Source organism: Triticum aestivum, chromosome 5A, assembly GCF_018294505.1.
Source record: "Triticum aestivum cultivar Chinese Spring chromosome 5A, IWGSC CS RefSeq v2.1, whole genome shotgun sequence".
Taxonomy (NCBI): Eukaryota; Viridiplantae; Streptophyta; class Magnoliopsida; order Poales; family Poaceae; genus Triticum; species Triticum aestivum.
This window is the reverse complement of record NC_057806.1, coordinates 115,780,701-115,791,769: the sequence shown is the minus strand read 5'-3', so window position 1 is coordinate 115,791,769 and position 11,069 is coordinate 115,780,701. Positions and strand designations below refer to the sequence as shown.

Below are 11,069 nucleotides of genomic sequence, written 5' to 3'. Positions count from 1 at the left end.
ATCCCGCATATCATGCCATGTTTTGCATCAGGTTGTTTGTGCATTGCACGTGGTTGATTGTGGTTCGCTTTGTTTGTGTTCTTGCTTTGGGTAGAGCCAGGATACGAGTACGTGATCGAGGAACCCGTTGAGAACGTTTACGAGGATCAAGCTTACGTCAACTCGGAGAACTTTGCAGGCAAGATGACCATACCCTCGAAATCACTTCTATCTTTGCTTGCTAGATGCTCGCTCTTTTGTTATGCCTATGCTACGATACCTACCACATCCTTTATCATGCCTCCCATATTGCCATGTCAATCCTCTAACCCACCTTGTCCTAGCAAACCGTTGTTTGGCTCTGTTACCGCTTTGCTCAGCCCCTCTTATAGCGTTGCTAGTTGCAGGTGAAGATTGGAGTTTGTTCCTTGTTGGAACATGTTTATTGTTGGGATATCATTATTATATCTTGTCTACTTTAATGCATCTATACACTTGGTAAAGGGTGGAAGGCTCGGCCTTATGCCTGGTGTTTTGTTCCACTCTTGCCGCCCTAGTTTCCGTCATACTGGTGTTATGTTCCTTGATTTTTCGTTCCTTACACGGTTGGGTTATAATGGGAACCCCTTGACAATTCGCCTTGAATAAAACTCCTCCAGCAAGGCCCAACCTTGGTTTTACCATTCGCCACCTAGCCTTTTTCCCTTGGGTTTCGCGGACTCAAGGGTCATCTTTATTTTAAACCCCCCGGGCCAGTGCTCCTCTGAGTGTTGGTCCGAAATGGGCAGCCTGCGGGGACACCTCGGGGCAACTCGAGGGTTGGTTTTACTCATAGCATGACCTATCCGATGTGCCCTGAGAATGAGATATGTGCAGCTCCTATCGGGATTTGTCGGCACATTCGCGTGGCTTTGCTGGTTTAATTTTACCATTGTCGAGATGTCTTGTAACCGGGATACTGAGTCTGATCGGGTTGTCTTGGGAGAAGGAATATCATTCGTTGACCGTGAGAGGTTGTGATGGGCTAAGTTGGGACACCCCTGCAGGGATTTGAACTTTCGAAAGCCGTGCCCGTGGTTATGGGCAGATGGGAATTTGTTAATGCCCGGTTGTAGAAAACCTGAAACTTAACTTAATTAAAATGAATCAACAGAGTGTGTGGCCGTGATGGTCTCTTTTCGGCGGAGTTCGGGAAGAGAACACGGTCTCGTGTTATGCTTGAACGTAGGTTGTTCTAGGATCACTTCTTGATCATAGATTCTCGACCGTGCCTTGCCTTTCTCTTCTCGCTCTCATTTGCGTATGTTAGCCACCATATATACTAGTGCTTGCTGCAGCTCTACCTCATACCTTTTACCTTACCTATAAGCTTAAATAGTCTTGATCGCGAGGGTGTGAGATTGCTGAGTCCCCGTGACTCACAGTTTACTTCAAAACCAGATGCAGGGACCGGATACCATTTCAGGAGATTCGACTGAGCTCAAGTGGGAGTTCGATGAGGACTCGGGACGATACTACGTTTCCTTTCTAGACGAACAGTAGTGGAGCCCAGTTGGGGCGATCGGGGACATTATGCATTTGGGGTTGTCTTTATTTTGGTTCCGTAGTCGGACCTTGATTGTATCTGGATGAATGTAATGTTATGTTTATGCTATTGTGTGACGTGGCGATTGTAAGCCAACTATGTACCTCTTTCCTTATTCAGTACATGGGTTGTGTAAAGATTACCCCTCTTGCGATATTGCCTACAATGCGGTTATGCCTCTAAGTCGTGCTCCGACACGTGGGAGTTATAGCCGCATCGTGGGTGTTACAGTTATGTTGCCGATTCTGAGACAATGCCCGTTGCTTCCCAATTCCCATTTATTGCTGCACACCACCCCATCCAACCTACCAATCTTCCCCATCAAGATTCATTCATCCCCATTCCTTCTCGCCTATTTCCCTACCAGTTCGAACCATCGTCTCCAGCTAAGATTGCGGTAGCTTGCATGATGTCCACCTCCGCGTCCAATGGAGTCGGCGACGAGATGTTGTCACTCATCCCCTGCCTTGTCTATGGCGGCCAGGTCTTCACCTGGATTGCTCGGGGCGGCGACAACGTCGGCGACCGCTACCATAAGTGCGCCAGGAAAAATGTGAGTGCTTTCTCTAGTATGATCTAGGATCATATTGCAGCCGTTTCGTAGTTAGCAGCTCCAGATCTGTATTTTTTTGGTGCAGGTTGGTCTTTATGGATGCATCAGATAGAACCGGACGTACCGTCCTGATCTGAATCGCCATTTCGGTGTGCAGCAGTACCCAACTCTCTCTCCCCGTCGCCAGGCAGCACAAATCTCTTTTTTTGCGAATGTAAAGCTTCATTCATCAACCATGAGCATTACACTCTAGCTTACATAAGGCTAAGATGTGTTCAGGGGCATGGCGCAGCTAGACTGCTGTGCGAGGCTGCCTCCCTAGTTGCGCAAGTGCATGACTAACACAGTTCAAACCTCTCCTAACATGTGTTATTTCATGTGGTCGTCCCAAGCTCAGCAAGTGTTTTGCTTCCTCCACTATTGCCGCAGCCGGTGATCTATCAACTTCTATGCCCTTGAGCATGCTCAATGCCATGGTGCAGTCCGTCTCCATGATGAAAGGTAGCGTGCTCCACTCAAGTGTGAGTGAAATCCCTTCCCGACAAGCAGCAAGTTCTGCCTCCAGCACGCTCGCACATGATGACAAATAGCGGCAAGATGCAAAAATCACCTCTCCCTCAGAATTACGAAGAATCATACCAGCAGCTCTTGTCTTGTCCGCTTCCACGAAGGCACCATCAACCTTTAGTTTGCACCATCCCTCCGGCAGTGCGCTCCATCTCTCCGAGGGCCTTGGGTTGTCAGCATGGGAGATGTGGTCTTGTTGTTTCCTCTCCGCCTGACCATAGCTGACCACCATCTTCCCTTTAGCAGTGTCCGCGTTTGGATGTTGTTTAATGCACAACAGCGAGTCCATGTAGCTCGAGAGGAATTGTCGAGATGCTTCAGTAGGTGGCGCCGGCTTATTGTGGGTAATCTCATTATGTACATGCCATATTCGCCATACCGTCATGAGCAGCGAAAGGCGCTCCTGCTCGTTGCACCGTTCCAGTAGGTGCTGCAACCACTCCGGTCCCGTATTAGCAACGGTGTCCAGCTTTGGCATGCTCCAGGACTCCTCCATGGCGTACCAAAGATCTATGGCTCTCGGGCATCTGCAGAAGACGTGGTACGTGTCCTCTCGTTCCACACCACACAAACGGCAAATATCAGTATCAGATATATTTCTTCTAGCCAAATTTGCCATAGTAGCTAGTGCGTTTTTCACCACTCGCCAAGCCAGTACGCGTACCTTTGGGGGAGGGGAGCAGGGCACCCCCATAACGTGTCCCAGACGGCTCTGGTGCCGTCTGGTGCCCTGCTCGTTGCACATATAGATGTGCGATTTTTTCGTCGAGGGCCATCTTGTACGCGCTTCTTACGCTGAAGATCCCACGGGCCTCTGGCGCCCATGCGATGATGTCCTCCATCAGCTGCGGGCTCAGCTTTATCTTGCTGATCTCATCGACGTCAAGAGGCATAAAGTGAGCGCGGAGCAGCCCCTGGTCCCAGCGACCCTGGGCGTCGATCAGCTGTGTCACTCTCCTGAGGCGACAATTGGCGCGGTTTGTAATACCTGGTAGGAAGGTGGCCGAGGCACCCATGGGTCTCGCCATATTCTGACGCTTTCCCCATTGCCAATGCGCCAAATCAGCCCCTTCTTGAGAAGGTCTAGGCCATGATGGATTGCATGCCATGTAGATGACGCATTACCTGCAAAAACAGTATCCACTAGAGAGCAATTAGGGTAATATTTAGCTTTGAGCACTCCCGCACAAAGCGAGTCTCGCTTTGTAAGTAGGCGCAAAGCTTGTCTTGCAAGCAATGCTTGGTTGAACAGACGGAAATCTCTAAATCCCAGCCCTCCTCTGCTCTTTGGTTCTGTTATATCTTGTCCCATGCGACCCACTGGGCTTTCCTTTTGCCTTTCCTTTTCCCCCACCACAAGTTTCTGACCAAACTCGTAAGATCATCACAAACTGAATATGGCAGCTTAAAAACACCCATTATGTAAGTTGGAAGGGCCTGACCAACTGATTTTATCATTGTCTCCTTGCCCGCCATTGATAGGGTGTCACCCCAAAGCATGATTCTCTTTCGCAGTCGCGCTTGCAAGTTCTGAAATCTCCCCTTATGCATACGGCCATCCGGTGTAGGGAGACCCAAGTATTTCTCTTCAAAACTTTCAGCTTGGATTTCCAAAACAGCGCGTACCTCCTATTTGTCCACATCTGCACAACACTCACCAAACTGAATTGAACACTTTTGTGGATTAATGAGTTGGCCAGTAGCGCTAGCATATGTGGCTATGATTTCCTTGATATGAACAGCTTGGTCATGGCTAGCTTTGAAAAATAAAAGTGTGTCGTCCGCAAATAAAAGATGAGATATACCCGGCGCGTTGGTGCACACTTTCACCGGATCAATCACATGCCTCTTCATACCCTGTCTGAGAAGCGCAGAGAGACCATCAGCCACAAGCAGAAACAAGAACGGGGACAAAGGGTCACCTTTGTGAGCGAAGCCCATCTTTTGCATCGCTTGTCGCAGGAAACCCCAATCTACTCTATCATAGGCCTTAGACAGGTCTAATTTATAAGCACAAAAATTCCTCTCCTGATTCTTCTCATGCTGCATGTAATGGAGACACTCGAAGACCAATAATGCATTATCCGTGATTAATCTTGCTAGCACAAATGCACTCTGCTCTGGTGAAATAATATTATCCAAAATAGGTCTCAATCTGTTAATCAAGCACTTGGCTACAATCTTATATATGACATTGCATAGACTAATTGGCCGAAAATCAGTAAGTCAGACTGGATCTTTAACTTTAGGAATTAAAGCAATTACCGTATCATTATTGACACCGGGAAGCATATGTTCAGATAGAAAAAATTCTTGTACCACCTTCACAATTTCCTCCTTCAACACTGCCCAGTTGCGCTGGAAAAAACGGGCTGGAAAACCATCTTTGCCAGGCAGCACAAATCTGCAATAGGGTTTGGTCGCAGCAGGCAGCCGACGAGGTCAATGGCGGGGTTGGCAAGGTTCACAGCGCCGACGCTGGCGAGGGGTGCCAATCATTGTCGTTGCTGCTCAGAGATGCAACGGCTAACTGTTTTACTGGCTTGGGCGATCCTAATTGTTGCACTCATTGGGCTGGGGATGCTGCTGCTCGTGCTCGGCCGCCTGGTTTGCTAGAGGCTGTGGTTCAGCTGCATCTTCAAACTGCAGGCTGTTTTTAGCATTAGCGTTGGGGGTTGACGAGTCAAAATTCCATGTCGGGGCATTAATTAAGTTGTGTTCTCCCGTCGTAGTGATGACAAAATGTTATCGTCTGTACTGTCATTTTCTGTGTTAACGAAAACAAAGGATTGTTGGTCTAGTAATGTTTGTTGTTTCAGGTGGTAGTAACCATCAAATGGGTTATCTATCGTTTGTACTCAGGGCCTAATGTAATCAGCAGGAAAATAAATCAGTTTCTTTCCTTTCTGTTTTGCATGCACGCCCGGGATCGCTTGTACACGCGTCTCCACTAGTTTTCGTTTACTGTTAAGTACAGTAGGTACGAGCTCCGGATTATGTGCATTTTGGTTATTCAGAAATTCAGAATGCACCCCAGATCTCTAGGAAAATTCAGACTTTGTGGTCTACACTGGAAAATTTTAGAAATCAAGACACTTCCCAATTCCTGATAATTTGAGAATGCATCAACATATTGCAAAAGGAAAATCAGAAATCTACACATGACCATAGCGCTGACAAATTCAGAATGCACTCCCATATCTCTAGGAAAATTCAGACTTTGTGGTATGTATTGTTCAAAAATTCAGAAATCAAGACACTTCCAATACCTGAATAATTTCAGAATGCATCAACATATTGCAAAAGGAAAATCAGAAATCTACACATGAGTTGCTCAAAAAAATAAATCTACACATGACCATAGCGCTGACAAATTCAGAATGCACTCCCATATCTCTAGGAAAATTCAGACTTTGTGGTCTGTATTGTACAAAAAATCAGAAATCAAGACACTTTCCAATTCATGAATAATTTCAGAATGCATCAACATATTGCAAAATATTTCAAAATTCTACACATGAGCATAGCGCTGACAAATTCAGAATGCACTCCCATATTTCTAGGAATATCAGACTTTGTGGTCTGTAGAGTAGAAAAATTCAGATTGCATTCCTGATAACTTCAAATGCATCAACATACTGCAATTTTTTTTACAAATCTACACATGACCATAGCGCCGACAAACTCAGAATGCATCACCAGCGTGTACAAAAATTCAGAAAAATAAAACACACTCATCGTGCGAATACTAATACGTTGACATTCAGACCAATTCAAGCATACATTATTTCTGATAATCCATATTTGATTCTGCCATGCATAGCAGCAGTCGAACACACTCAACAAGCATGACACTAGAGGAGTTCTACTGATGGAACTACAGCCGCACACATTAAGTTCTACATATTTCTAGTCTTGACAGACAGGGTCCTGCAACTGCTCACATGCCAGTCATCCGCAGATCACCCACTTTGTGGCAGTTGTTTCGCCTGTGACCTTCAATTCCACAACTTTTGCACCTTGCTGGTTTCCGAACAGGCTTCGGGGCATCACCACGGTCCGGGCAAGTAGTCCGTTTGTGGCCCTGCTTGCGACATATGCTGCAGAACCTCGTCCACTTGCTCAGCCCCTCGTACGGTGCCTTCTCCCAGCTGGTTGTTGGGCACCCCATTTCTTTCCGTTTCTTTGGCGCCAACAAACCAACGAGTCTGTTCCCACTGTTACTCGCAGAATTAGCATCATCATTCACTGTATGCGCCCAACAAGCAGACCAAATAAATAGAAGATAATCCAGGAGGGTACAAACGCGTACCGCAGATCCACAAACAATTTCCTGCATGCATTTTGTTCTTAACACATTCAACCAACTATTCCCGTGCCGTATTTCAAATCCCTTCTCCCACAAGTAGAGAATGTAATCCAGGTGGGGCATTCACATAGGCCACCCCGAGTGTATCGAAGCTCATACCCAGGGCTGGCACAATTACAATGCTGCCCGGTTTGTCAGCGAACCCCCGTATTGCCTTCTCAAGGGCGCTGGGTCACCCAGGGCAAGGCGCTCTTACTGGAGTAGGAACTCCAATTCTAACCCTGCATTTTGATAGATTAATATGTGACAGCATGTATTTCTACTGGAAATGAAGCAGATGGGTGTCCTTCTTGTGCCTACATTCAGGAATTTCGACATTTTGGATGTCAATTACTTTTCAATTTTCACCAGCCATGACCCATAGGATTTGTGGTTAACTCAAGCTGCATCTCAGAAACCTTCCCAACCTAATTCTGGAATATACTCACTAAAGTTATCCTCAAAACAAACCAAGCCTAGCATGCTTTTCTTTTAAACACACATGCTCCTAGTACCTCCATCTATGGTTATGGACATAATATGTACACCAATTCTAATTTGTATTTCGCCTCTCATATCTTTCCCACAATCTGTACATGAAATATCTTAGCATGCCTGATCACCCTGTGTTCAGCATATCGAACAGTCTCGCTTTTATCCCACCCTACATTTCCTTGTTCGATGATTTATGTATCCAAATATACATTTTCCAGCTCAGTGTTGATATCTATTCCCTCGCATCAGTACGCACTATCCATAAAAGCAGACTGACATTGGCATGCTCTCTGTTTTAACCATGTGTTCGTGCTACTATCTAAAAACACCTGCCATGAGGAAAGCACACAAGCCTACCACAAAATCTGCATACAACCATTCCAATTTGTATATTGTCTACCTATTTTCAAATTATGAAACTAAATCCTCCTGCATAATTGACCAGCCTATACAAATGTGAGCTCATCGGATTTGAAGTACACCTAAAAATCAGACAAACAACCCCAAATGCAAACACCATTATTAACCAAGAGATTACCTTCGAGTCCAGCCTGGAGTTTTTGGATCAATCTGATCAATAGATTGCTTAGATGCTTGTGGTTCATCATCGCTCCCGGCTGCGAGTGCCCCATCCGCCGCACAGATCTGCCTGTCGCCATGGGGGTTAGCTCTTCAGCCCCTATCGCCACCGCGGGGTAGTGGAGCGGCTCCATTGGAAGCTGGTTGTCGTTGACCTCTTCCACCACGGCGGCCCTACAGGCGACCAGAATCATTTGGATCAGAGCCACATATCCATTGCAAAAATCCCCGAGCAGAGATTGAGCAGCGAGGATCCAAAAAGGCGGCTTTGGATGGGAGGTGGGGGTGGGGGTGGGGGGGGGGGGGGGGGGTGCTTACCTCCTAATGGGTTGCATCAGGAACTCCATCCCCACAAGCGCCGCCGTGTATTTCATCCACCGCCGACCTCCGCGTGCGTCAATGGCGATCCAAGAAAGAGTGGCCAGAGGTGGGGGACAGCACGACGACGATCTGATTCCTCATTTACTAGCCTGCCCACCACCGACAGCGGAAGTCCCACTTCCCGAGCCACGGATCAGCAGTACAACGCCTTCCCGAGCCACGGCTCAGGAAAGCGCCCGTCACGGCGCCGCCTGCGGGCTCCGTCACCGGCGCGGCATACGACACACCCGCATACCGTATTCCCCTCTCCCGTGTTTTAAAAACGATCGACCACTTCGCTGAATAATTGAACGCTACACATCCCGATGCCTTGGCGAGCCGTTGTGATAAAGTGCTCACCTGTGCTCGCGAGCAGAACAGCTGCGTCCATAAAAAGGCTGGTATCACAAATTCAGCTACTTTCGTGCCCACTTAATTCATATGTATGCACATTTGGAGTTTATCTTTCCTTTTTATCAAATCTAAACCAAGACAAAATGCAGAACCACATCAAAACTCCAACTTCAAAGACTAAAGTGGTAGAATTGCATATCTTACCTATTTCCATGGGGGCTTGGCAGCTACAACTTCTTGGTGAGAAACTGATCTCCTCTTCTTGGTATGCCCTCCCTGAGCCACGGCACTGGAGAAACTGTCTCCTACCTCACTGAGACAACACGCTAATCTTGTATGTAGATACTCATGTAGACTTCGCACAAAAAATGTTGACATGCATATTGCAGCCAAACTGGTGATGGCCATAGCAGCAACTGGACTAATCATCACTCCTACAAGAAACCCTAGCAGGCAAAGCACTAAGCACCAAACAAACACGACCAATGAGGCATCCTCGGTCACTGGACGCTCTAACCAAAACTGCATAATGTGGGAGGACCAGAGATAAAGAAGAAGGCAAGAGACCGCAGCAATCTCAGAGACCAAGATTATCAGCCTTTGGTATTCATAGTAGAAGAGTGCAGCAGTGAAGATGAGAAGTACAACGGACCGGTACACGACTACCACCTCTGCCATATTGCGTTGTTGCCTCTGCCTCTCCTCAATCTCATCCTTACTCAAGTAATTGTAGCTTCTCACTGGGATGGGAACAAGAGGTGGAGTTGTAGATACAACTATGGGGTCACTGGTGGCCACAGGAGGACCTACAAATAACAATGAAATCAATAAAAAGAACAATATAAAGAAACAAGAAGGGAAACAGAGACAGTGCTAAGATAGATATATGAGGGGAGCATGTGAATTTGAAGTAACACAGGCTTCTATTCAAACATGCCATAATAATATATTTTTATTTCATTGCAACCATACACACAATGAAACTACTACAGAGTCGTTACAAACGTTCAATGTGGCATTCTTGTTGTTCTGTTAAAGTCAGACTTAAAAAATAACTGGATTATACTTCATCTCTCTCATAAATCATAACCTTGTCCACTTATGTTACTTGCCTGTCTTTAAGCTCTATCTACCTTGGTCTTCACCAACCATGTAAGCACGGACAAAAGAAAAACATGATTCAAAGATCATTTGCAAGTGTTGTGAAACGGCTTATCTTGTCATTCAGCAAGGCTCGCCCCCAGTAAATCACTAACATATAGAACTTGAACTGAATTATTCATGAACCGTAATGTGAAAGCTCAATTGGAAAGGTTCACCATGATTCGAGTTGCGCTCATATGTGATCAAGTGACATATACAAGAACTTACAGAAAAAGATGCACAAGCAAAAAAAAAACCTGCATAACATGATTAGACCCTGTCATAAAATTGTACAGTAAAACCTGAATCATATCATCTGACTCTCCATCATCTTTCCATGCTCTAGGTTCATCCCAGAGAGGTTTTTTAGTTCTGTAGAGACTGCGTACGGTTTGCATTTGCAAGCTAATTATTGTTTAGGTCAAAGATGAAGTGCTAAGATAGTTGGTTTTGGTCTAGTAATCTGGAGCTGACAGTCAATCCGTCATGCTGCGTAGTAGCAGAAACAGCATCACACGTGCCACAAGTCGCTTAACAGGTATTTCCAGTGTTTGTATTTGCTTAGCGTTTCCTTTTCAATTTAACTTCGAAGCTATATGACCAGAGTACAACTGAAAAATCCGGATTGCTCATATTTAAGTGACGATTCTGATATACTTGTTGTTCCGAGAAACAGATAAATGAAAATTACAAAATAGAAACTAACTACTATGTTTTACTGATCAAGAAATCACAATGCGCCTGAGTCAAATGGTTATGCAATCTATTTATTCAAAAATTTCTATGTAACTAGTACCATTAACTGCTCTACTTGTTCCCATTATGCAAATCTATATCACCCATGAATACAATTTGTAAACTACTCATGTAACTGTATCACATTTTCTCCCAATTGCCTTTGTTTACTTCCCCCTTGTTTCAAGCAACATGTTTTTAAAACCCTAACAGCATGTCAAACATCTTAATACATGTTTGCAGGAGACATATGACCTGATTAGACAAGCAGCTGTATGTTCTTACTTGATTCTAAGGCCTAGGTACCAAGTATACATTAACTTGTCAAATAGCAAGAACAATTGCCGAACTTTAGATAAACTCACCAACTT

The 11,069-nt window shown here is 45.6% G+C and overlaps 1 protein-coding gene across 1 annotated transcript; it reads right to left on the bottom strand.

Moving 5' to 3' along the window:
- Nucleotides 1-6,390: 6,390 nt before the first annotated feature.
- LOC123102549 (uncharacterized) lies at nucleotides 6,391-8,799 on the bottom strand. Its single transcript, XM_044523944.1, has 3 exons — nucleotides 8,425-8,799; nucleotides 8,066-8,280; nucleotides 6,391-6,932 (listed from the first exon to the last, which is right to left on the bottom strand). The coding sequence occupies exons 1-3, from the start codon at nucleotides 8,478-8,480 to the stop codon at nucleotides 6,625-6,627; spliced, it is 579 nt and encodes a 192-aa protein (XP_044379879.1). The 5' UTR covers nucleotides 8,481-8,799; the 3' UTR covers nucleotides 6,391-6,624.
- Nucleotides 8,800-11,069: the final 2,270 nt, after the last annotated feature.

Coding starts and splice junctions, on each gene's coding strand:
- LOC123102549 (XM_044523944.1), bottom strand. CDS start 8,480: ATGAAATACACGGCGGCGCTTGTGGGGATGGAGTTCCTGATGCAACCC. Junction 8,281..8,424: donor CTGATGCAACCCATTAGGAG/GTAAGCACCCCC, acceptor GGTCGCCTGTAG/GGCCGCCGTGGTGGAAGAGG. Junction 6,933..8,065: donor ACTCCAGGCTGGACTCGAAG/GTAATCTCTTGG, acceptor GGGCGCATACAG/TGAATGATGATGCTAATTCT.